Source organism: Schistocerca cancellata, chromosome 2 (genome assembly GCF_023864275.1).
Source record: "Schistocerca cancellata isolate TAMUIC-IGC-003103 chromosome 2, iqSchCanc2.1, whole genome shotgun sequence".
Classification (NCBI taxonomy): domain Eukaryota; kingdom Metazoa; phylum Arthropoda; class Insecta; order Orthoptera; family Acrididae; genus Schistocerca; species Schistocerca cancellata.
Window position 1 is genome coordinate 471,916,367 of NC_064627.1, and position 27,294 is coordinate 471,943,660.

Consider the following 27,294-nt stretch of genomic DNA (forward strand, 5'->3'; position numbering starts at 1 on the left):
CGCCGAGAACTGGTGGAAGAACAGTATATCACGTGAGCGGCGCGTGAGGACGTAACTTACCACTCTTGTGGATGATGGAATGTTAATGAGAGCTGTTCCATCCAGTGTCCAAACCCACTGGAGAGGGAAGGGGAGCTAGGCTGAATTCTTTTCATAAATCTCCTGAGCAGAGAACGAAGAGAGTCATTATAGTTAAATTCTTTGAGAACAACGAGGGGAGAGTAACACAAGGCGCGCCAGCCTTCCATGTGAGCTTAGTTATTAAAAGCAGGCTACGGTGAAGTTAACGTTTTTCGCTTCACGAAAGCGCAGGGAAGATTTGGTGATACAGAATCAGCCAGGCTCGGTATAGTGACAAAATAAAACACCTACAGCCGTCCTTATGATTTTATTTAATTTTTTGCAACCAAGTTTCAACCTTCAATGAGTAGTTGGCAGTTGATGATGATTGGAATGCTGACACATTACCTGCATATCCAGTAATGCTGGCAACTGATGTAATATATTCAGGGATCATATCAACTCGTACCGCATCAACAGCCTTAAGATGACGCATTGAAGTGTTGAAACTGGTTGCAACAAAATGAAATTAAATCATAAGGACGGTTGTAGGTGTTTCATTTTGTCACAATAGTAAACGGCCGTCGTCCCAGAGACCTCCTGCCAAAAGGATGGACATACAATAAGGCTTAGTATAGGATTTTGATAGATTTACAGCTCCGATGACACACGGCAGCATCCATGCCGATGACACTTTACAACACACGGTATAGAACGCAGTACGCCATAAAATGTAAATGTCATGTCACAAGCCAGTTCTTACTCCACTGGTACGAAGCTCGAAGTAGGAAGACCTGTTCTCCTTGTAGTATTTCCCGAAATTGACGTATTTCCTTCGTGTGTTCAATAGCCACGTTTGGCTAACATTTGTGGGGAAAGAATAAAATTTGTTAGAGCTGTTAACATTGTTCAGTTCGACAATAGGATAGTCTTCCACCAAAGAGTCTTTCTCTCAGTTAAAATAATTAACTATCCAGAATTTTCCGATATTATTAATCTTTTATATTTTATGTTATTTGAGAAATTTAATACCAGTATCGCCTTGTCTGAACAGGCAACACATGAGATTGTTCTTGCAATTTGTTATGACCCAACATGTGCAAAAGTGATTCCAATAAATATAATTACAGGGAATAGTTGTTGTCTATTCTAAGATACAGGTACTGTTCCTGCCTCATTGGAATATTTTAGGAACGTTGATGGCAGCTATTCTTCTGAAGTTCAAACCCTAGGTGAGTAATAGCACATTTCTTTCCAGGTCGGGTTCAAACTGCGTTATGAGCGCTAAGTGGACTCGTGCAAAGAATGCAAACATAGCATTCTCTTATTATCAACCAGAGGCATGTTTAGAATATCAACAGCAGCAGTAAATGATATACAGAAGTAGGATTTGGTATGAATAGGAAAGTTGCACAGAGAGTGAGTTACCGTGAACATTTCGCTGATAGGGTTATCAACAAATTTGACTGCAAACCAATGCCAACAACGATCATTCAGGGATACACGTCGACGTCACAAGCAGAAGATGAAGAGACAGAGAAAGTATATGAGGATATTGAACTGGTAATTCCGTATGTAAAAGAAGATGAAGATCTAATAATCATGTTGTAGGGGAGGGAATAGAAGACAGGATTACGGGAGACTATGGGCTATGCAATAGAAACGAGAGAGGAGAAAGGCTAACTGAGTTTCATCTTAAATTTCAGAAGGTCATAGTGAATGCTCTGTTCAAGAATTACAAGAGGAGGAGGTATAGTTGGAAAAGACCCGAGACATGGGAAGATTCCAGCTTGATTACATTATGGTCAGACAGAGATTCCAAAATCAGATATTGGATTGAAAGGTATACCCAGGAGCAGATATAGACTCTGATCGTAATTTAGTAATAATGAAGATCAGACTGAAGTTCAAGCGAATCGTACGAGAGAATCAGTGTGGAAGGAAGTGGGATACTGAAACAATGAGGAATGATGAGACGCATTTGAATTCGCTAAGGGCGTGGACAGTACGATAAGGAATATCACAGTATGCTGGTAAGTTGAGGGGGGACTGGACATCTCTAAAAAGTGCAATCACAGGTGTTGAACAGTCAGACATGGATACAAGGAAGGTAGCTCCTAAGAAACCTTGAGTAACAGGAGAAGTACATCTACTGATCGACGAAAGGAGGAAGTATAAAAATTTTCAGGGATGACAGGAATAAAGCAATATAAATCACTTAAGAATAAAATAAATGGGAAATGTAAGGCAGCCAGGGCAAAAAGACTGCACGAAAAATGTGAAGAAACCGAAAAATTAATTATCGTTGGGAGGGCAGACTCGGCGTACAGAATAATCAAAGCCACCTTTCGTGAAATTAAAAGCAAGGGTAGTAACATTAAAAGTACAACGGGAGTTTCGGTGTTAAATGCAGAGAAAAGGGCGAACGGGAAGTGAAAGTACGCTGAATATATGTATGAGGTATGAGGGGGAGGTCTTGACTGATAACATGATAGAAGAAGAAACTGGAATCGATAAGAAAGACGTAGGGCACCCACTATTAGTCAGAATTTAAAAGAGCTCTGGAAGACTTGAGATCAAATAAATCAGAAGGGGCATATAGCTTACCATCGAAATTTCTAAAATGGTTGGGGGTAATGGTAACCAAACGACTGTTCAAGCTGATTTAGGATCTATGAGAGTGGCGACGTACCATCGGATTTTCAGAAGAATATCATCCAGACAATTCCGAAGACAGCAACGGCGGTCAGCTGCGAAAAATATCGCACAATCAGCCTAACATCTCATGCATGTTGTTGACAAGAATAATGTACAGAAGAATGGAACAGACAGACGAGGATCTGCTAGATGACGATCGGTTTGGCTTTAGGAAAGGTAGAGGTACCCGAGAGGCATTTCTGACTTTGCGACTGATTATGAAAGCAAGACTTAAGAGAAGTAAAGAAACGCTCATAGAATTTTTCGATCTAGATAAGGCGTTCGAAAATGTGAATTGGTGCAAGATAATCGGAATTCTGAGAAAAATAGGAGTACGTTACAGGGGGAGACGGGTAATGTACAATATGTACTAGAACCAGGAGGGAACAATAAGGTTGTAAGATCAGGAATGAAGTGCTCGGATTAAAAAGAGTGTAAGACAGGGTTGTTGTCTTTCGCTCCCATTGTTCAGTCTGTACGTAAACGAAGCAATTACGGAAATGCTTCCCACGCCCGGGTTCCCGGGTTCGATTCCCGGCGGGGTCAGGGATTTTCTCTGCCTCGTGATGGCTGGGTGTTGTGTGCTGTCCTTAGGTTAGTTAGGTTTAAGTAGTTCTAAGTTCTAGGGGACTTATGACCACAGCAGTTGAGTCCCATAGTGCTCAGAGCCATTTGAGCCAATTACGGAAATAAAGAAAAAAAGGTTCAAGAAGGAGTTTGAAATGCTGGGTGAAAAGATGTCAACGATAAGATTCGCAGATGACATTGCTATCCTCAGTAAAAGTGAAGAAGAATTACAGGGTGTGTTCAATGGATTGTGCAGTCTAATGAGTACAGAATATGGATTGAGGTTAAACAAGGAAAAGACGTATAACGAGTAGCATCAGAAATGAGAAAAGCAAGAAACTTAACATCAAAATTGGTATTCACGAAGTAGGAGAAGTTAAAGAATTCTGCCACCGCGGAAGCAAAGTAACTCGTGACGGACGAAGCAAGGAGAAAATAAAAGACAGAGTAGCAAAGGTAAAGAGGGCATTTTTGGCCAAGAGACTTCTCCTTACTAGAACTAAACATAAACCTTACCGGCCGCTGTGGCCTAGCGGTTCTAGGCGCTGCAGTCTGGAACCGCGCTGCTGCTACGGTCGCTGGTTCGAATCCTGCCTCGGGCATGGATGTGTGTGACGTCCTTAGGTTAGTTAGGTTTAAGTAGTTCTAAGTTTAGGGGACTGATGACCTCAGATATGAAGTCCCATAGTGCTTAGAGCCGTTTGAACCATAAGCCTTAATTTAAGGAAGAAATTTCTGAGAATGTACGTTTGGAGCACAGCATTGTATGGTAGTGAAACATGGACTGTGGGAAAACTGGAACAGAAGAGAATCGAAGTGTTCGAGATGTGATGCTTCAGAAGAATACAGAAAATCTGTTGGTGGACTATTACAATAACGAATGAGAAGATTCTTTGCAGTATCGGCAAAGAAAGGAACACATGAAAAACACAGAAGAACGGAGGGGATGACAGGACATGTGTTCACGCATCAGGGAATAAACTGCATGGTACAAGAAGGAACTGTGGAGGGTAAAAGTGTAGGGGAAGTCAGAGAGTGGAATACATCCAATAAATAACTGATGGCGTAGTGTGCAAGTGCTACTCCGAAAAGAAGGGGTTGGCGCAGGAGAGGAATTCTTGGAGGGGCGCATCAAACCAGACAGAAAACTGATGACTTTAAAAAAATCTACACTCCTGGAAATTGAAATAAGAACACCGTGAATTCATTGTCCCAGGAAGCGGAAACTTTATTGACACATTCCTGGGGTCAGATACATCACATGATCACACTGACAGAACCACAGGCACATAGACACAGGCAACAGAGCATGCATAATGTCGGCACTAGTACAGTGTATATCCACCTTTCGCAGCAATGCAGGCTGCTATTCTCCCATGGAGACGATCGTAGAGATGCTGGATGTAGTCCTGTGGAACGGCTTGCCATGCCATTTCCACCTGGCGCCTCAGTTGGACCAGCGTTCGTCCTGGACGTGCAGACCGCGTGAGACGACGCTTCATCCAGTCCCAAACATGCTCAATGGGGGACAGATCCGGAGATCGTGCTGGCCAGGGTAGTTGACTTACACCTTCTAGAGCACGTTGGGTGGCACGGGATACATGCGGATGTGCATTGTCCTGTTGGAACAGCAAGTTCCCTTGCCGGTCTAGGAATGGTAGAACGATGGGTTCGATGACGGTTTGGATGTACCGTGCACTATTCAGTGTCCCCTCGACGATCACCAGTGGTGTACGGCCAGTGTAGGAGATCGCTCCCCACACCATGATGCCGGGTGTTGGCCCTGTGTGCCTCGGTCGTATGCAGTCCTGATTGTGGCGCTCACCTGCACGGCGCCAAACACGCATACGACCATCATTGGCACCAAGGCAGAAGCGACTCTCATCGCTGAAGACGACACGTCTCCATTCGTCCCTCCATTCACGCCTGTCGCGACACCACTGGAGGCGGGCTGCACGATGTTGGGGCGTGAGCGGAAGACGGCCTAACGGTGTGCGGGACCGTAGCCCAGCTTCATGGAGACGGTTGCGAATGGTCCTCGCCGATACCCCAGGAGCAACAGTGTCCCTAATTTGCTGGGAAGTGGCGGTGCGGTCCCCTACGGCACTGCGTAGGATCCTACGGTCTTGGCGTGCATCCGTGCGTCGCTGCGGTCCGGTCCCAGGTCGACGGGCCCGTGCACCTTCCGCCGACCACTGGCAACAACATCGATGCACTGTGGAGACCTCACGCCCCACGTGTTGAGCAATTCGGCGGTACGTCCACCCGGCCTCCCGCATGCCCACTATACGCCCTCGCTCAAAGTCCGTCAACTGCACATACGGTTCACGTCCACGCTGTCGCGGCATGCTACCAGTGTTAAAGACTGCGATGGAGCTCCGTATGCCACGGCAAACTGGCTGACACTGACGGCGGCGGTGCACAAATGCTGCGCAGCTAGCGCCATTCGACGGCCAACACCGCGGTTCCTGGTGTGTCCGCTGTGCCGTGCGTGTGATCATTGCTTGTACAGCCCTCTCGCAGTGTCCGGAGCAAGTATGGTGGGTCTGACACACCGGTGTCAATGTGTTCTTTTTTCCATTTCCAGGAGTGTAGTTGACAAAATCACACGAAAGAAAGGAAACAAATTTTTTTTTAAAAAGAATGGCTGGGATTTGGTAAAACTCACAATTCCTGGATTACTTTGTAAGAGAGTGTATGGGTAATGTGTATGGCAATGTAGACATTACGCATTGTGTGTGTGATTTCTGTGAATTCAGGCAAATCCAGACTCGACAAAGCTACTGAAAGCTGCCCTTTGTCTCCAGCTGGCGCAGTTAGCTCTCACGAATCGTGTACAGATGTGTGTGGGTGTTTTTGTGCTTGCAATCACGAAATATTTTTGATAAATAATGGAATACCTCCATCTGGCACTGTGATCGGCTGAATTTTCAAATTTGCTTCCATCCGCCATCTTTAATTTTTAAAATTTTCCATCATCGGCCATCTTCAATTTTTAAATTTTTCGCCGTCCACCATCTTTAAATTTGAAATTTATCACCGTCTTTAATTTTATTATTGCTAACGCCATCCGCCAGCTTTTTTAAACTTTTTATATATTTTTTTTTAGATTTTCCACCGTTCGTCAGCTTGTTGAAATCGTCGAAAGAGGGGCATGGCTTTTGACGCAAGAATGATGACGTTCTACGATGACGTAGATACTGTGATTTGATCTGTGACGTCGTAGTTAGAGTATTGACCTGGGCATGTGACGCCACAAATGAAAACAAGGTGGTCCAGTTAGTACACTCTAGTACGTAGTTTAGCGCATAGAAACTGCAAAAACACGTAGACGAACCCATGATGACGAACCAATGCGTGCTCTTGTTCGGATTGCCTCCTTCTCCGTCATCAGTTTTACCTATTGACAGTCTCAGATTGGTGAAAAGTAGGCACCAATCCAAAGAGAAATTGCTCCGAACGCATATCTGTGAATATTTCCGAGATTTCAATCAATTTTTGTTTCATCCTCTGCATAATGTGTCACAGGACGATAATGCAAGGTTATCGTAATATTGGATTTAAATATGGAACCAGTACTTCGTCAAGTAGCTTTTTTTTAGCTCTCATGAGATTTTGTGGACCACGATCCAATTGCCTCTATGTGGCTGACCGGATACTTTAAATGAATCTCAGTGTGGCGTCTGCGTTTACTGGTGCTAGTATTATTATCGTGCTGATCATTTCTCTCTATGTAGGTGGGTGCAAACAGTATGTTTCGCAATCAGAGGAGAAACTGGTGATTGAAATTTCATGAGAAGATCCCGTCGGAGCGAAAACCGCCTATGTTTTAATGATTGCCACTCCAATTCACGTATCATGTCTGTGGCCCTATCTCCCTGTTTCGCGACAATACAAATGAGCTGCCCTTTTTTGAACTTTTTCGATGGCATCCGTCAGTCCCACCTGATGCGGATACCACACGACACAGCAGTACTCCTGTATAGGGCGGACAAGCGTGGTGTAAGCAGTTTCTTTAGAAGACCTGTTGCACCTTCTAAGTGTTCCGCTAATGAATCGTACTCTTTGTTTGCTCTACCCACAACATTATCTATATGACAGTTCCAATTTAGGTTATTTATAATTGTAATCCCTAAGTATTTAATTCAATTTACGGCTTTCAGATTTGTGTGACTCATCGCATAATCGAAATTTAGAAGATTTATTTTAGTACTCATGTAAATAACCTCACACTTTTCTTTATTCAGGGTCAATTGCCACTTTTCACACCATACAGGAATGTTAAGCCTAAGGGTATCATTTTTGGATCTTAATAACGCCTAACATGAATTACGAGAAATCTAATAACGTATAGAAAGAATCACTCTGCATTCTGCATTTCTCTTATCACGCAACCATATCCGCGTACTTCAGTGTTCATTAGGTTACAGAAGGATGATTGTCTGATTGGCATCGAACGTTCCCGGTGAAATATTCTCTGCAATAAGTTTCGGGTTTTCATTTGTGCAGCCATGCATTAGTTTACCGCGCTTCCGAGGGAATAATTTTGGAAATTTTCATGCACTCTTAAACATCTTCCAGTGATAATAAAATTCCTTGAATACATATGCAGTAGTATTTCGTCATCATAATCATCACCGACATCATGGATTAGGCCTATTGGCTTGTTATACCTCATTACTGCGCACGCCATCTGTTTAAAGGTAGCCAGTGTTTCATTTTCCTCTGGGGCTATATTGTAAAGCGGAGTTAGTGACTCTGTTGTCCTCCATGCGTTGAACATGACCCCTCCTGTTTAGTCTGTATTTCTTTACTAGATCTGCACCTGTAACCTTATCAACTTACTTCTCTTCGAGAGGCAAGGCTGAAAGTTGTTAATTTATATAAAATAAGACCAAGGTATTCGACACCATCATGCCACGTTAACTCTTGGGTGTTTATCGTTTGACTTACTTTATAAAATGGAATTTTTGTTGTGAAATTCAGGTTTAGTTTCATTTTATTAGTGCAACATTACTGTTGTGTCATCTCTGATTGTGTATCTACAATAGTCGACTAATATTCATCCTGTCTTGACTTCCAGATCCAACGGATATATAGAGCCAGTAAGTGGTAGACCACTTACTGAAAGATTAAAGAAGCCAGCAACAAAGCACAGAAGCCTGTGGAAAGCTTCCTAATTTCGGATGGATTTGTGAACTTTGGCCGGCCGGTGTGGCCGTGCGGTTCTAGGCGCTTCAGTCTGGAACCGCGTGACCGCTACGGTCGCAGGTTCAAATCCTGCCTCGGGTATGGATGTGTGTGATGTCCTTATGTTAGTTAGGTTTAAGTAGTTCTAAGTTCTAGGGGACTGATGACCACAGATGTTAAGTCCCATAGTGCTCAGAGCCATTTTTTTGTGAACTTTGTCTGCTGACTTGTATTCTGAAGTTTTCATCTCTTCAGAAGAAGTGCAGTATAAGATGGCACTGGACTCGCATCGGGGTTCTGAATCCCCGCCCGATGGTGGTGATTTGAGCTTTTCGTGGTTGCCTAAATTACTTATGCGAATTCTGTCACAGTTTCTGCGGAGAAGTCACGAACGAATTCCTAGGTTAATATTATTCTATGCAGATTTTTGCTCTGTCGCTAACGAGCTCCTCGTCGACGGTACGTGACGTCCTAATCTCCATTCCTTTCTTAGTGTTTAAGATGAATGCAACAAAATGGAGCAGGAGCTGTTCGATGATTTCCAATGGCAAGTTATTTCGACAAATTTTATCGAGTGCCTTTTCTCATCTAGAGAGACAGCTGCAGTGACTTTGGTGTAGTTCGTGCATCTTGTGATATGTTCAACGCCATATGAGACCTGTCGTCATTAGAAGTCTTTTCCTGTAAATCAAAATGTTGAGCTTTAATAGTGCCTTGGTTCAGTATTAGCTGTTGGATTCTTGTGAGTACAATACATTTCACAATCTAAACTCAGGTACAAAGATAGCTACCTTTGAGACAGTTTAGGACATACACCAGGTTTCTATGTGGCTATAATACTTGCTAAGACGAGTGTCACTGCAAAGTATTCTGTTTAGCAGTCAATTTCTGTGAATTTCAACTAACAATATTTTGTGAAATGTGAGCTTGGTCAGTTTCATACACAACACTTCGTTAATGTCTGCATCACATAGCTAATAGGCCTACGGTCCAAGGGTCGTGCGAACTCAGTCTGTTCCGTGCAGAGAAGGCTGCGTATGAGGGGCCCCTGGGAAGTTGCTGCAAGTAAAACAGAATTCTTCCAAAAGGCAAGATCGCATTGGCCCTGTTCAGTAGCAGATCCAGTAGTCATCACCTGTCCATATTACGACCAGGATCTCTTAAGTCGTACATAACAATTAGAGCTGCAAGAGCCAGGGTTGTTGATCCACGGACCTGTCTTCCGACTACTAACTACCATTAGTGAAAACATAACCATGAATACTGTCTATTCCTTGGTTTACTTGCCAGACTTACCCTATGAAATTCTGCTTAAAGAAAAATTTCCCTATCTGAATGACACCTCAGACCCAATCCTTCTAGTCTCACTCGACTACATGCTGGCCGCTCAGAAAGATCTCGTGTGGAAGGAGTATTTGCATGGCCATATGAAAATATCGTACCGAACATCGGCGCCGACTCATCGCTGTGCGAACCACCTCATCCATCGCATTTGTAATCTTGGTGATATTAGGCATTGTTTATTGGTACCTCAAGCGTAGGACTGTCCAGATTCCGCCCGTTTCATCCTCCAACCTGCAGATCCATACTAATAGTCTCACAGGCTGCCACATCGTCGCGAAAAAACACAGTGACCCGTATATGTAATAAGTTTCCTTTAATTTACGTCTATGGTCACAATCTTTTTGTTTAACAGATTATCGGTTTCGGTCTTTAATGACCATCATCAGATTCGCAGCAAAAATGGGGAAAATATAAATACTCTCGCAAACTGTATACAGCTTAAGAACAATACATAGACCATAATGAAAAGTAGTACTGATAAAATTTACATTTGTGCGCTTTAAATATGAAGAGGCATACCTGTTCCATAAAAACAAAGTCCTAATGTACTGTAGCTATAGTGGCATCGTCAAATGTTAAATGCGGATTCAGCACCAGCACCGTCAAATACATATAAATCACATAACATGCACGAGTCAGTAATACTACTGTTTAAAACAAGCTGCCGTACAGTAGCCACAAGATGTTTGTGTTGTAAGTTCACCAGATGTCGCTAATGTCGGCATACACTAGTTTTCAATGATTAATTGAAACTGCGGAAAGAAAGGGGGTTACAATAGTTGAAGTCTGTAATAAGCTTATAAAGTATAAAAGGCATTACAGTAATGAAAAGCAATAAAAAGAAGAACACGAAAAAAGTAATATTGTTAAAAAGAGGAATAGTTAAAAAAACAGTGGTTCACATGTGCTCTAGTGCCAATATTCTAGATAATGACATCAATATTAAACACCGTTGATAGTGCACCGGGTAATATTAAACAACATAAAACAAATCGCTAAAGGAGCCACAAATGAAAGAAAACATAGTGCTGCACATAATCAGCGCCCTCTGTTAGCGCTAACGCCGGAATTCCGCACAGGCGGGAAGTGGTTGGAGGAACGTGACCGGCAGAGGGCCCTTCGTACCCTGCGGTACTCCGTTGCAAGAAAAGAATGATAAAAATCCGTAACAGTGGGTGATCCACATTATCTGATTAATGCAGTCTATGAAATGAATAAAGAAGGAACAAGAACATACTAGAGTCATGCGTAAAACTGGTGCACTTACAACACAAACATCTTGTGGCTACCGTACGGCAGCTTGTTTTAAATAGTAGTATTACTGACTCGTGCATGTGATGCGATTTATATGTATTTGACGATGCTGGTGCTGATTCCATTGGCTCCTTTCCCCCCTCCCCCTTCACTTTTCCTCTCCTTCCCCCCCCCCCTTTTTCCCGTCATCTGACCAGTTTCCCCCCACCTGCTCTCGGGTGTGGTATGTCATATTTGTGCCGACTTTTTAGTGCAGTGTTTAAGTGAGTGTTCAGTGTTGTGCGTCTTTCCACAGTGTTGCGAAAAGAAATCATGCTGTCGCTGGGTGTGCTTTTTATATCTCTTGCGAACAGAACCCAGACTGTCGCCGTGTTTTTTAATTGTCTGTCTATTATTTTTCTGCTTCCTGTGCATTTTATTAGCATCATCCACCCTGTGTTATATGTTTTAAGCTCCAGAATTTTCTGCCATTTTACCTTTAAGTCACCGATTTTATCACCAACTGTTATTTTTTTATTATCTTCATCTTTTTAAAACAAATTCTGTAGGCTGAAGAGCGGCGTAATAAGCTGCTGCCAGCCCGCCCCCTTTAGGGGGAATCGAAACTCAATAAAGGAAAAAAAAACTGGTGCTCATTCCGCATTTAACATTTGACGATGCCACTATGGCTGCAGTACATTAGGACTTTGTTTTTATGAAGCAGGTATGCCTCTTCATATTTAAAGCGCACAAACGTAAATTTTATCTGTACTACTTTTTATTACGGTCTATGTATTGTTCTTAAGCTGTATACAGTTTGCGAATGTATTTATATTTTTCCCATTTTGACTGTAGATCTGATGATGGACATTAAAGACCGAAACCGGTAATCTGTTAAACAAAAAGATTGTGACCATAGACGTAAATTAAAAGAATAAAACATACTAATAGTGTCGCCCCGGGGGAGAGTACAAAAATCAGGAATCAAAGAGGGTAATGTCTAGTGGGAACCGAAAAGGAATATTTAAGACACAAAATACTGTACAAAAAACATGTTTAATAACATGTATACGACTAATACAAAATGGGAGATCTGTACATATAACTGAAATGAAAACACAACAAATAACAGAGAAAAGTGCACGATAAACTGAGAATGACGTCGTCCACGGGGCTGGCAGCTGACCGACTCCTGTGGACGGCTCTGTCAGCTGGCTCCGTCTGGCGGCGCGTTGTGCGGCGAGGCTTGCCAAGCGCTGGCAGCCCGCGGCGGAAGAGGCGGTACGGCCGGTCGTTCAGGTACGCGGTGGAGGTGGCTACCCGCTGAACTCGAGAGCGAGGGACTCGACGCGAACCAGAGGCGTGGGGTTGGAGGGGCAACTGGTCACCGTCGCTGTCCTAGAAGACGACGAATCTCCTCTGCCGTTGAGAAGCTGTTGGTTTCGTCTGACTTGACTTCCTACACTATGTACCTAACTGGTTACATACTTGCAGGATATGGATTGTAAGTGCTGAGGACCACTGATGTGATATGAATGAGACCCAGCCATCTTCTCGCTTCAGCATCAGCAATCACCTTCGTGGTCACGGCCATTGGAAGGAGTATGAAGGGATGAAATGGCGACGGATGTAGAAAAAAAAATCAGTCTCTCAGAACTGTCGATCCAGATCGGCACCTCGAGGCGTCTAGTGCCAGCCGTGGCTGTAATGACTGTAGTGATGGATGTGAATGGGCACCTTCTTCTTGATGATGATGGGGTAGGGCTTCGGGATGGGCACGGGGACGGGCACCTTGACCTTGACTGGGTAGGGCACGTGCTTCACCACGGGGTAGGGCACGTGCTTGACCACGGGGTAGGGGACCGGCCGCTCCACGGGGTACGGCACGTGCTTCTCCACCTTGTACGGCACCGGCACCACCTTCTCTACGGGGACCGGCACCTTGACCTCGCGGGTGATCTCGACGGTCTTGCCGATGTCGTAGCCGCCGGAGCCCAGGGATAGGCCGCCGCCGTAGCCGAGGCCGCCCCCGTAGCCGATGCCCCCGCTGTAGCCGAAGCCGCCTAGGCCGCCGTAGCCCAGTCCGCCGTAGCCGAAGCCCAGCAGGCCGCGCTTCTCGTGGTGCTTCTCGGACTCCTCCGCCTGGGGCTCCTCCACGGCCTGCGCCGCCTCCTCCACCGGCTCCGCCTCGACGGCCTCCGGCTGCTCTTCGCACACGGCCACCGCCACGCACAACAGCAACGCTACCTGCAAAACCACGTCATATCAGTAAATGGTGTCTACGCAAGTTCATTTCACATCCATAGTTTGTCGCATGTGACATCGTACAAGTGGGATTCACACAGAAGTTTGAGCCATATGAAGTAGTACTGACAAAGGAACCAACGGACCTCTTAATCACCAATTTGAACTAGTCTTAGGTATGTTGTACATCAGTGGCCATCGAACTTTTTTTGTTCAAGTGCCAACACTGATATTGCCGCATATACCGGGTGATCAAAAAGTCAGTATAAATTTGAAAACTGAATAAATCACGGAATAATGTAGATAGAGAGGTAAAAATTGACACACATGCTTGGAATGACAGGGGTTTTTATTAGAACCAAAAAGAAATACAAACATTCAAAAAATGTCCGACAGATGGCGCTTCATCTGATCAGAACAGCAATAATTAGCATAACAAAGTAAGACAAAACAAAGATCATGTTCTTTACAGGAAATGCTCAATATGTCCCCCATCATACCTCAACAATAGCTGTAGACGAGGAATAATGTTGTGAACAGCACTACAAAGCATGTCCGGAGTTATGGTGATGCATTGGCTTCGGATGTTGTCTTTCAGCATCCCTAGAGATGTCGGTCGATCACGATACACTTGCGACTTCAGGTAACCCCAAAGCCAATAATCGCACGGACTGAGGTCTGGGGACCTGGGAGGCCAAGCATGACGAAAGTGGCGGCTGAGCACACGGTCATCAGCAAACGACGCGCGCAAGAGATCTTTCACGCGCCTAGCAATATGGGGTGGAGCACCATCCTGCATAAACATCGTACGTTCCATCAGGTGTTTATCAGCCAGGCTGGGATGATGCGATTCCGTAACACGATTGTCATGCGCAGCCACTGACGTTTTGCTGCCCAGCGGCATCTGTCGGACATTTTGTGAACTTTTTTTTTGTTCTAATAAAACCCCATGTCATTCCAAGCATGTGTCTCAATTTTTACCTCTATAACTACATTATTCCGTGGTTTATTAAGTTTTCAAATTTATACTGACTTTTTGGTCACCCGGTATACCAATCTGATGACAGCCAAGCTGTAGTAAGAACGCGGTAAGTTGGCTGCCAATCCCCTCCTCTCCCCCCTCCCCACCCCCCTGCTCGCCGCTTATACTAATAGTTAGAAGTCGGCACCATTCGGAACACTTCGTGTAGACGGTTCTGTTTCAGAATTCTGCCGCCCTTAGATACCCCAAAGTCGTGACACAGCAATTGCCGACAAAATGTTGTTGTATTGTGTGAACAGAAGATTAAGTGATTAATAACAGTAATTTTGCTTATATTTAAAAGAATTGTGCAATATGCAAAATGAATACATATGTTTACTGAATGTTTTGACTGTCATTCTTCTTCAAATAATAGCTTTTTATTACAACAGCCTTAATTACTTTCATATTCCTTGCTTCAAAATATGTTCCGCATTTGAAGATGTCCGTCTTTATAATGGGCATTCACGATTCCACGTCACTTCCGTTTAAAATTTGTACCATAGCAGCTGATCGGTACGAAACACACACGACCATGACATGGCAGCAATGGAAGATAAGCAGTAGAACATTCCCCCGCACCCCCTCCTCAGATCCTCTAATCCCTCAGTGGCTACTTATCCCTCTGTTCCGGCCGGCCTTAGTGGCCGAGCGGTTCTAGGCGCTACAGTCTGGAACCACGCACCACTACGGTCGCAGGTTCGAATCCTGCCTCGGGCATTGATGTGTGTGATGTCCTTAAGTTAGTTAGGTTTAAGTAGTTCTAAGTTCTAGGGGACTGATGACCTCAGAAGTTAAGTCCCATTTGAACCATTTTGAACACTCTGTTCCTCGGCCAACTTTACTTAGCTCACGACCGAATTTACCAACTCCAGTTCAAACTGAAATATTATTGTCTCTGTTACTATTTTATTTATTACTGATTCTGAGCAGGAAAACTATTGTCTGAAGACGCTTTCAGAGTTAGCTGACGTTTTGAATTCGGTTGTTAGTTACTAGACGCATATTATTATAATATACGGCCGAGAACCACGGCCGCACGAATATTTGATTCGGGCCGCATCCAGGCCGCAGTTTGATGACCACTGTAATGTAGCTAGACCTGCCAGAGTACCTTGCCAGCAGCTTTCCATGTGACACCTCCTGCTTTCCGAGAAGATCGATGTTGAAGTTTTATGCATTCTACCTACGCTTGTAACGTTTGTTATGTTTCGACCATGCGGAAATAGCGCAGTAGCTAAGGTTTACTGCTATCACGCTGACGATAAAGGCTCAAAGTGAGTCCGGGTAGCTCTTCCTTTTTATTCAATTTCATTGTACAAAATATCATTAAATAGTATGAATCATGCAAAATTATTGAAAATCGTAATTTTCGCTGCAGTAATTTTTATATGAATCATTACAGCAAACTTTCTTCAAATGTGTATTCCGTTCGTGGTTCGTACTTAAAATGCCAGGTATTTGGATAGCGTTCGCTTGATTCGTGGGGAAGGCAGACTGATCAGACACTTCACGATCAAATCTTTGTAGATGAAAGACAAGTAAGCACCTGCACCGTAAAAATTATCTCACCCAGTTGTACTTCACTTCGCCGACGCCGTGATTTTATTTTTACAGGCACGTTTACATTTTGACGATAAAAATTCAAAACGTTCCCAACTTGTTAAAGACTAACAGAGAAATCGTTCGAGGAAAGATTCCAAGAAACTCAGTCTTTACCTCTACGTCAGTTTGCACCTACTTTAAGAGTAATGTCCAAATTCACGTGGTTCGAATAAAAGTAGATCGAAAACAGAACAACTTTTTTTTTAGTTTAAATGAACTGTGTTTTCCGATATCGCTTCTGAAAAATCGCTGTACCAGCATGCATTAACTTTCATTCAATGTGCGTAGTGCTCTACGAATTTGTGTTTCGGTTGCTTCTACGACAAATACCATCCGGATTTCTGTTCTTGAACAGGAAGCGGTGCTATAATTAATGAAATTACTACGGACTCCCTAAAAACTACTCAACCGAGTTTTATCTGAATTTGCGCAAGCAAACGAAGAGTAGGAAATAGACAAATAGGGTAACACATAGACCAGCGTGAGCTCTAGTTTTACAAAAGTGTTTTAACTGCTTAAAGTAAAAAACTGAAGTATATCACGAATAGCTGCTGCTAGCTATGTAAGTAAAATGTCAACAAGTAAAAAAATCACAGCATGAATTGATCTACTCTCACTTGATCCATATGCTCTCCGTAATAAGAAAATACTGACTGATTTTTAAATATTATATATGTCATGCTTTAACCAAACTTGGAAAAAGTTTGAAGAGATGGTCAAATGTATTGTGAAATGATTGAGCTAAAAGAAATAAACTAGATTAGAGACGCCTTTGACGCGCCGTTGAATGATGCTCGAAATACAGTACAGCAGCTGAGGTGTTCATACGTTCGTGACGTAAGGAGAGCAGTGAGTGAAATTGTACCAGACAAATATCTTTTAATACTCGTTAAAATTCTAAGATTGTAAGCTAAATAGCGAACTTTAAATTCTCAGTCGACACCACATTCGCTGTACACGATTTCGACTTTCATTCAATGTGCCGTTCTATTTTGAGTTAGGGATACGACGGCTTTTCGGACACTCCTGCATTTCTCCTCTAGACAAAAATAGAAGCCAGTAGTTAGAAATTCGGTTAGCTGTTCGTTACTTTATATTACAGTTCATCTTTTATCTGACGAAATAACCGATATGTGTACGGGATGCCCCTCCTAAGAGTCGTTAGGCGTATTTTCTCTGTTGTTTCGGCAGATACTCTTTTCTGCAACGTGTAGCTGGAATCAGTGCAAACAAATGCTGCTCACCACGTCTTTCATGAGACGCCCAGCTTTCCATTTACAAGCCATTTACAAGCCATTTGCAGTTACAAATATCTGCCGAAACATCAGAGAAAATGGACCTGACGACACATAGGAGAGACATCAGGTATATGCATATATGGCGTTGGTTCGGAGTAACATGTCCGGTAACAACCAGTGCCAGACTTGATTCACGTGTAGCATGCGGGGAAAGCATCAGTGTCTGCCGTTAGCGGCGAGTTGGGAAATCAGCAAACACGCTATTCGGGGAACTGCAGGAAGGAAGCAAAGAGTGCAGCGAGGCTGGCGGGCGCTTTACAAACAGCCGCGGCTCCGCCTGCTGTCAGCCAAACGCTAACCGTGCCGCAGATGCTGTTTGCCAAGTGGTGCGGGCAGGTACGGAAAGTTTTCAATGGCTGCTTTGTTCATCGTGAAGTGCCCGGACTGTCGGAACCGCTTTAGCTCACATGTCTGATGAGCAGTCTGCCCTGTCAGAGACTTAGCGTTCCCTCATTCATGGAATTCTGCAAAAGGCACTATGAGCTGTTTTGTTTGTTTGATAATTTCAGAAACGGACAGCAGTCGAAAGCTTGTACCGGCGCTTCTAAAACTGCTGGTAATTTAAGTGGTGCTTCCACGTCACCATTTAGTGGTGGAAAGTATGAGCTCTAATGTGTAAAGTCTTCTTATAAGGGAAAGGCAAATGAAAACGAGATAGATGCGAAAAGGTAAAAGCAAACTGTTTATTATTTCAAAAGCAATTGCCGTAAACTGTTAATATATTTTTCCCACTCCGAAACAAAGCAGTCAACGCCTTTATGAAAAAACTTTTCCAGCTGCCTACGGAAGCATGATTGTACCCAGAGGTGCGCTGCTTTGTCCAAAGCATACCGACGACCACGAATATCTTTCTTCAGGTCTCCAAAAATACGGAAATGGCGTGGGAAGAGATCGGGACTGTATTGAGGATGTGTAAGGGCTTCGTGGCGAAACTTCTGTTGTGTAGTCGAAACAACCTTGAGAATACGGGGGCCTTTCGTACAGCCCCGATATCCCCTCATGTCATTTCCGTATTTTTGGAGCCCTGAAGAAAAACATTCGTGGCCATCTATTTGCTTCCAACGAAGAGTTGCGCGCCTGCGTGTGATCATGGTTCCGTAGGCAAACGCAAACATTTTTCCATGAAAGCTATAGCAGTCTTGTTTCACATTGGAATGAATATATTAATAGTTACTGTGATTACATTTGAAATAATAAATTTTTTACTTACTTTTCCTCATATCCCTCGTTATCTGACAGCCTCTTATTCTTACTTAACGTAATTTTCTCGTTGCTTATAAATACAGCAACCTAAAAAAATATACATTACGAAAACACATAAAATGTTTCTTATGGCGGAATACGTTTCAGAAGAGTTCTAACGTGTTTTCGCTCACTTCCGTTTGAGTCACCATGTCATGGACTGTGTGTCTGGTCCCGGCGGAGGTTCGAGTCCTCCCTCGGGCATGAGTGTGTGTGTTGTTCTCAGCATAGGTTAGTTTAAGTAGTGTGTAAGTCTAGGGACCGATGACCTCAGCAGTTTGGTCCCTTAGGAATTCACACACATTTGAACATTTCACTTCCGTTGAATCCATTTCTCTAGCTTTACGAGAAACACAAAAACGACTGACAGCAAAAGTGCGCATCGGTGATATCGGTTTGGAAGTATTAGAGGAATTTGTTGTTCCAAACCGCTATAATCTTCACTATTATCTCGGTTGCCTCAATCTCTTGCATTATAAGAACAGCAGGGATTTTTAGATATTCTCGTTTGAATTAAATAGCGAAACCCTTAATGCTGATACTTTCCATCGTAGTTCCTAACACATTCTTGAGATTCAAGAGAATAAAGATACTGCCCTCTTTTGTGGAAACGTTGAGCGATACTACTGCCAAGATCAGGCATCGCAGTACGCTGTCAGACAGCTTCGAAATAAATACAGGAGTCCGGCAAGGGGACGGACTGTCACCAATTTTGTTTAACCTGGTTTTGGACGACGTAGAGAGACAGTGGAGACAACTAAACTGTAACATGAAGATCAAAGGTGTGCAAATGGGGTAAAAGGTCAAACATAATGCAACAGTGGCCTGCCTGGCATTCGCAGATGATATGGCACTCTTAAATGAGACAGAAGAAGAGGCAAAGACAGCATTAAAAATCTAGCCGAAATAGCAGAAAATGTCGGGCTGAAGATTACATATAAGAAGACCAAGACATTGAATACTGAGTCTGACTGGAAGATAGATGGCCAAGTGGTTGAGAAAGTCAACAGTTTTCGTTATTTGGGGAGAAGATAACTGGTGGCATACAGAGCAACAGTAGCGCAGTAGAGAGTGCACCGCTTTTGCAGAAGCTTCGGTATGTGGCAAGAAAAATCTGTCACGGAATGCCAGATTTCGACATTACACAGCAACTGTTAGAAATGCTGCTCTGTATGCATCAGAAACTATCACACTCGGCAAGAGAGCTTGTATACAGTTGGAGAAGGAGAAGCGGAAAATTTTGAGAGACACGTGGAGCACCAAAAACATGTGGATATCTGGATACACAGAACATGACGGGAACTGTATGAAAATATTGAACCCATATCGAGCGAGATACGGAGGAGGAGATTACGAGTTGTTGGGCACATCATGAGGATGGACGAGGAGACGTTGACTAAGAAGATACGGAATGCAACATTTCATACAGGAAACAACTGGGCGAAGGAATTCAGAGATGATTAGAAGGCTGTTGGAATAAAAGAAAGGAATCTGCAGGCAGTAGTACAGAACAGGAAGAAGTATAAAGGGTTGGTGGATGGTCACAGGTGGCCGGACACCAAAACCAAACTTGTCTTAACAGAAGAAAAATGCCCGGGTTCCCGGGTTCGATTCCCGGCGGGGTCAGGGATTTTCTCTGCCTCGTGATGGCTGGGTGTTGTGTGCTGTCCTTAGGTTAGTTAGGTTTAAGTAGTTCTAAGTTCTAGGGGACTGATGACCATAGATGTTAAGTCCCATAGTGCTCAGAGCCATTTGAACCAACCAGAAGAGAAATGAAACAGAAGAAGAGAGAAAATGAAGACGTATTGGGAAGAAAGAAGACGTGCAAAAAAAAGCCACAGGTGATACTGAAGGGTCCTAACGAAGCAGGAGAAGAAGAAGAAGATTACCTGCAATACTGGCGAAAATTGAAGTATAACACGGCACCATGAAGCACCGCATGGCTCGACATTCGGGTGTTACAATTATTCGCGTTCCTCTGGCTCGTTAGAGCGGAATATTACTTTTATCGAGACACACAGTGCGTTATTTAAAACTATGAACTGAAGATGGCAATTTCAAACGCTGGTCGGGAACACTGGTTTACGTTACGTACAGTTTTTGTGAATTACTCCAGGTTAGCATTAGGATGGCTTGTAGATCGCGTTTCATTCATTCTCCTTTAGTTATAGAACTGCTTCGTGAATACATACACCATTTTACAAGGTATATTACGGAAAATGACTATAATTTTGGGTTCAGTGGCTGTTCTCCAATGGCGACTGCTGGAACAACGTGTGCATTTAATTTCCAAAAGAACGAAATGGGAATAGAAGATCTTATTAATCTAATCTAAGAAAAAGTTTTGAAAAGAGAGCACCAAGGTTTTGTGCCCACTTCTGACCATATTATCGACAGAATAGTTGCTGGTACACAGTCTATTACAGCAATAGCAAGTATTTCGGCTGTGTTTCAAACTGAATTGCGCGACAGACCATAAATTGCTTTACCTAGAAAGTTTATGTCGTTAGTAGAAACAATACTCAGTATCGGTTCATCCCGCGTCGCGTCTGCATCTTGCTGTCTGTCTCCTCATATTGGTCATTTGCTCTTGTCTGAATTTAAAAAGTGATGAATTGTTATTGGCATTCCAATTGCTTAATCGCTTCCTGTAGCCGATTCCAATCAATTAAGCACGGCGTTCAGACATCCAGTAATGTTTGAATGCAAATCAGTTTTGTTTTGCTTTCCTAAAAACTGCTGACATAGCCGTCGCAGTGTAGCTGTCAGAGATAACCTCAGATCACCGTATCTCGTATAGAAACTGATATTTATAATTTTGTAGTACAATATAGGAGAGCTAGTAGTATAATACAAAGAACTGGGAGGAGCAGTTGAACAGAATTAATAATGTCTTGAAAAGAGCATATAAGATGAACAAAACCAAACATGGAACAATGGTAATGGAATGTAGTCGGGTTGCATGAGGTAATGCTGAGAGAATTGGAATAGGAAATTAGACATTGTAATTTGTTATTTGGGTAACAAAATATGTAATGATGGCTGAAGTAGAGAGGATATAACACGCAGACGGGCTACTGAATGAAAAACATTTCCGAAAACAAAGAATTTATTTGCATCTAATATGGTTTTAAGGGATAGGAAATCTTTTTTGAAGATACTTGTTTAGAATCTAGCTTTGTGCTAAAGCGAAGCGTGGACGACAATCATGTAAGGCAAGAGGGGAACAGAAGCTTTTGAAATGTGATGTTACAGAAAAACAGTGAAGATTAGATTGGTAGATGGAATAAATAATGAGGAGATATTGAGTTGAATTGGATAAAAAAATGGTGGTCCAACTTGACTAAAAAAGGGAATCGGCTGAGAGAACACATTCTGAGATATCAATGAATACTCAGTTTGGTACAAGGAAGTGTGAGGATAAAAATCATAGAGGGAAACCTAGGCATGAATATGGTGAGCAGGCTCAAATGGATATAGGTTGCAGTAGTTATTCAGAGATAAAGACGCTTGCACAGCATATGGTATCGTGGGATCTGCATCAAATCAGTATTTGAACTGAAGACCACAGCAGCAACAACAGTACAATATCTAGTGTAAACGTCTGAAAATTAATCTTGGTATGTACGAGAGCCGTGGGGTAAAATAATCCAATGGTTCAACCAGTTTTGCAGGTGACCTTCGCAAAGGCACATTCCAGGTGACACTGGTTCGCCTTGACCTTCGGCGCCTTGATAAGATCATCTGCACTAGTTGCTGTAACGTGATCCGATGGAGGCAACCTGCTAAATTAGCCGAAACGTTAGAGCACTTTCACCCAATAACGGCGTCACACACAGAGAAATTTTTTTAAATTGATGCCGGCAGCGTAAACCGGCGGCTCAGATATTCATACCGTCTTAATAATCACCGTAATTTTGTTGCAAGATTATGATTTATCTACCACATTTTGAAGTACAGCGTAGACGATGTTCCATGTGTCCGACAGATAGTACAGCAAACGAGCAGAGGGAGCTGGTGAGGATACGAAAAGCGTGTAAAGATTCAGTGTCTTCATACTTCCCCTGCCGATGCGCGGCTGTCACACGGTAGGACGGAAGATGTGCACACATCGCAGTGCGAGCTGCGGGACGTTGAGGCAAAGGGGCGAGAGCAGGTGGCTGTCACTCACCAGGATCCTCATCGCAAGGTACTCGAATGCTGGCTGCTGCGTGTCAGCGGTCTGCGACGCCGGACTCTGGATGCCTCGTGGACCGCACGACGAGCTTTATATAGTGGCCGGGCTGCTGGAGGGGTGCGGCTTTCGCCTGGGCGCCGGTCTGCGCCTGCAGGGGAAAGCAGAGGCACGGCACGAAGGCGTGGGGCGTCGCACGAAACGCTTCCGGACGCCGGTCAGTGCAGTAGGGCCGGCTGCGGAACCGGACAGAGCACCGCTGCCGGAAGGTCGCTCTAGCTGCCCGCCCATCTCAGCCTCACGGAACAACATTCGCCGGCCACCTCGATTTACACCTGCCAGCAGCACAGGCTGGCGATCCGGAAATACACGGCGGCTAACTGGCAGGTGCATCGTTCTGAGCTCCTTCCGTACGCATCGCATTACGTGTCTCGGTAACTGTAGTACACATCAGATTTTTTTATTGAATCACCAATCTTGTGACTGATTTGATCCGGCCCATCACGAATTCCTCTCCTATGTGAATCATAATCTCAGATCAACAGCTGGGTAAACACTCCTGTAAGGCATGTTAACACTGAGCTGAGCAGGATGCTCCAGACACCGGCAAAATCTCACGTAAGTGTTGTTCCAGTAAATGCTATTGGTAGGCGGGGATACACTACACATGGAATGCACCGAATAGGTTGGGAAAAAATAAGTTAGCTTCTTTATTAGCAGAAACTGTAAGGGGGTCCACGGTCACACAAGGGGTGATCCCTGTGGTTGATGGGTCCAGGCAGACAGGTTTTTTAGGTTAAACCCACAGTCCAGACAGATGACAATCAAGATAAATAGAATAAAAGAAACTTCATGTACAGTAAATAGGGGTAAAGCTAAGGACAGTATCAACTTACTTCATCAAAATATCAGGGGAATAAAAAATAAAGTAGGTGAGCTGTTACTGTGTTTAGATGATCTCAAAAATAAGAATCAGGTTGACATACTCTGTCTGTCTGAACACCATGTAACTGTGGGCATCGATAGCATCAGTATAAGTGGGTATTATTTAGCATCTTACACTTGTAGATCTAGGATGGATAAAGGAGGAGTTGAATTTTCATAAAACAAGGGTATAAATGCAAAACTGTAGAAGTAAGCAAATTTTGTGTTGATAAGTACTTTGAGGTTTGTGCATGTGAACTCCAGCTAGATAATGTAGTACTAATATTAGCAACAGTGTACAGGTCCCCATTAGGAGTCTGGGAGCTGTTCATAAAAAAAAAAATGTTTGACTCCCTATTATGCTGTCTGTCAGACAAAAAGAAGAAGTTGTTAATCTGTGGTGATTTCAGTGTAAACTTTCTAAGTAATTCTGATAGGAAAAGTGAACTAGAAGTGTTATTAACAACATGTAACTTAGAATCAATGATCAATTTCCCTACATGTATAGATCAAGACAGTAGCACGCTAATAGATAATGTATTTGTACAGAAAGAGGATGTAAAACAACCACATGTTTTCCTGTGGTAAATGGATTGTCAGACCATGATGCACAATTGATTAACTTACAAAACCTAACAGGGAGTACAGTTAGGAAACCATTGAGCAAAAGTGTGAGGTCGCTCAACCCGGTATCTACAGAGCAATTCAGAGAAAGCTTAAGAAATGTTAATTGGGGAGATGTATATAATGAGCCAAATGCTAATGATAAATGCAACATGTTTCTTGTTAAATTTATATCCCTTTTTGAACATTGTTTCCCAAAGAAAATTAGTAAATGTAACACCACACACTTTTCAAAGATACCTTGGATTACTACAGGTATTAAGATGTCTCCATAAAGATAAAGAAAATTGTATGAGACAGCAAGAACTAGTAAAGATCCAGAAGTAGTTTTACACTATAAAAATTATTGTAATGTATTGAGAAAAATTGTAAAAAAATCAAGAAATATGTATGTTAGAGAAGAAATTAACACCTCCAGCACTAAAATAATTCAACATGGAATGTTGTTAGAAGGAAGACAGGAAAAGTAACCACTGGGGAAGGTAGTATCACTATTAAAGAGAACGAGACCATCCTAACCAACAGTACACAAGTAGCTAATGTATTTAACAACCATTTCTTAAGTGCCGGAGAAGAAATTGGTGAGAACAGTTCAAAAGAAAAAGCCAGGCAGTACATGGAAGAGTCTGTTTTGAAAAACTTAAGTCAGATTAAGTTTCATCTAATAACCTCTTGTAAAATAAGTAAAATTATTAAATCTTTGAAAAATAAATGTTCTGTTGGAGTAGATGACATCACTAATAAGATATTAAAACAATGTGGAGTAATTACAGCTGATGTTCTGAGTCACATATGTAATGCATCATTAACTCGAAGTATTTTCCCAGACAGGTTGAAATATGCCATTATCAGGCCTCTCTACAAAAAGGGGGACACCACAGATGTCAATAATTATCGGTCAGTATCCTTGCTTGGTTCAAATGGCTCTGAGCACTATGGGACTTAACTTCTGAGGTCATCAGTCCCCTAGAACTTAGAACTACTTAAACCTAACTAACCTAAGGGCATCATACATACCCATGCCTGAGGCAGGATTCGAAACTGCGACCGTAGCAGTCGCGCAGTTCCAGACAGTAGCGCCTAGAACCACTCAGCCACCCCAGCCGGTGTATCCTTGCTTACAGCATTTTCAAAATCTTTGAGAAAGTAATGTGCTCAAGAGTGGTTAGCCATCTTAACAGTAATGGGATACTTAGTAAATCACAGTTTGGATTTCAGAAATGCTGTTCCACTGAGACAGCAATGTACAATTTCACTGTCGATATAATAGAGTCTTTAAATAATGAAATGTCACCAATAGGAATTTTCTGTGACTTGTCCAAAGTATTTGATTGTGTGAACCATGACATTATGTTACAGAAATTACAATTCTATGGTATAAATGGAATAGTATGTGAGTGGTTTAAGTCATACCTACTGAACAGGAAGCAAAAAGATTCCTTATAAGGGTCATGTGATTTAAATAAGTTTGCCACTTCATCTAACTGGGGTGAAATTACATTAGGTGTTCCGCAGGCTTCAATCATGGGCCCCCTTCTCTTCTTCATATATGTGAACGACCTCCCTTCCTATCTGAAACAGGAAGCTGAAGTGACACTGTTTCCTGATGATACAAACATCATTATTAATCCAGTAAAAGAAACTCCAATTCAAAAAGATACAAATAAGGTCTTTGGAAAAGTCATTAATTGGTTTTCTGCAAATGGGCTTGCTATAAACTTTGGAAAAACACAGTACATCCCATTTTCTGCTGAAAAAAGTACAGTTCCTTCAATAAATGTAACACATCAACAGAAATCAGTAGTCAGGGTAGAGCATACTAAGTTTTTGGGTGTACATGTAGATCACAATCTTAATTGGAAAACTCATATTTTGGATCTTCTAAAGCGACTAGGTTCTTCAACTTTTGCAATCGGAGTAACTGCCAATTTTGAGGATATAGAAATTAGTAAGCTAACATACTTTGCATACTTTCACTCTCTGATGTCATATGGAATAATAGTTTGGGGTAACTGAACATTTAGACAAAAAGTATTCACTGCTCAAAATAAAGTGGTTAGAATAATGTGTGGGGTTCATGGTCGCACATCTTGTAGGCATCTTTTTAAAAGATTGGGAATTCTTACAACAGCCTCACAGTACATTTACTCACTAATGAAATATGTTCACAACAACATAGACCATTTTAAAAACAACAGTGACATTCATGATTATAATACCAGAAAAAAGAAAGACTTACATTATCCTTTACTCAACCTATCTTTGGCACAGAAAGGCTATAAAATTATTCGAGAAATTACCAGATGAAATAAAATGTCTGACAGACAGCAGAAATAGCTTCAAAAATAAATTGAAATCATATCTCCTTGCAACTCCTTCTATACCATAGATTGTAAGTAGGCTGTTTATGTTTTCTTATTGGCAACGTTACGTAGCGCTCTATATGAAAATCACTGGCTGTGCTGTGTGCAGCCTGTGGCTAGTTTGCATTGTTGTCTGCCATTGTAGTGTTGGGCAGCGGCAGCTGGATGTGAACAGCGCGTAGTGTTGCGCTGTTGGAGGTGAGCCGCCAGCAGTGGTGGATGTGGGGAGAGAGATGGCGGAGTTTTGTAACTTGTCATGAACTGCTATATATATATATATATTATGACTATTAAGGTAAATACATTGTTTGTTCTCTATTAATATCTTTCATTTGCTAACTATCCCTATCAATAGTTAGTGCCTTCTGTAGTTTGAATCTTTTATTTAGCTGGCAATAGTGGCGCTCGCTGTATTGCAGTAGTTCGAGTAATGAAGATTTTTGTGAGGTAAGTTATTTGTGAAAGGTGTAGTTTAATGTTAGTCAGGGCCATTCTTTTGCAGGGATTTTTGAAAGTCAGATTGCGTTGCGCTAAATAATATTGTGTGTCAGGTTAAGCACAGTCGTGTATAATTGTTCTAAGGGGACGTTTCATATGTTGACCCTTAGCCTAGGATACCTCACTGGAATCTTCTGATTTTTTTCTTGTAGTTTGTGTATTTAGTGTAGCTTTTGTTTATTGCTAGCGCGTAATTATAGAGAGAATTTC

At 42.6% G+C, this 27,294-nt stretch overlaps 1 protein-coding gene across 1 annotated transcript; it reads right to left on the bottom strand.

Annotated features, from left to right (window-relative positions):
* Window positions 1-12,167: 12,167 nt before the first annotated feature.
* LOC126146241 (cuticle protein 79-like) lies at window positions 12,168-22,732 on the bottom strand. The gene is made up of 2 exons (XM_049915608.1): window positions 22,673-22,732; window positions 12,168-13,338 (listed from the first exon to the last, which is right to left on the bottom strand). The coding sequence occupies exons 1-2, from the start codon at window positions 22,682-22,684 to the stop codon at window positions 12,778-12,780; spliced, it is 573 nt and encodes a 190-aa protein (XP_049771565.1). The 5' UTR covers window positions 22,685-22,732; the 3' UTR covers window positions 12,168-12,777.
* Window positions 22,733-27,294: the final 4,562 nt, after the last annotated feature.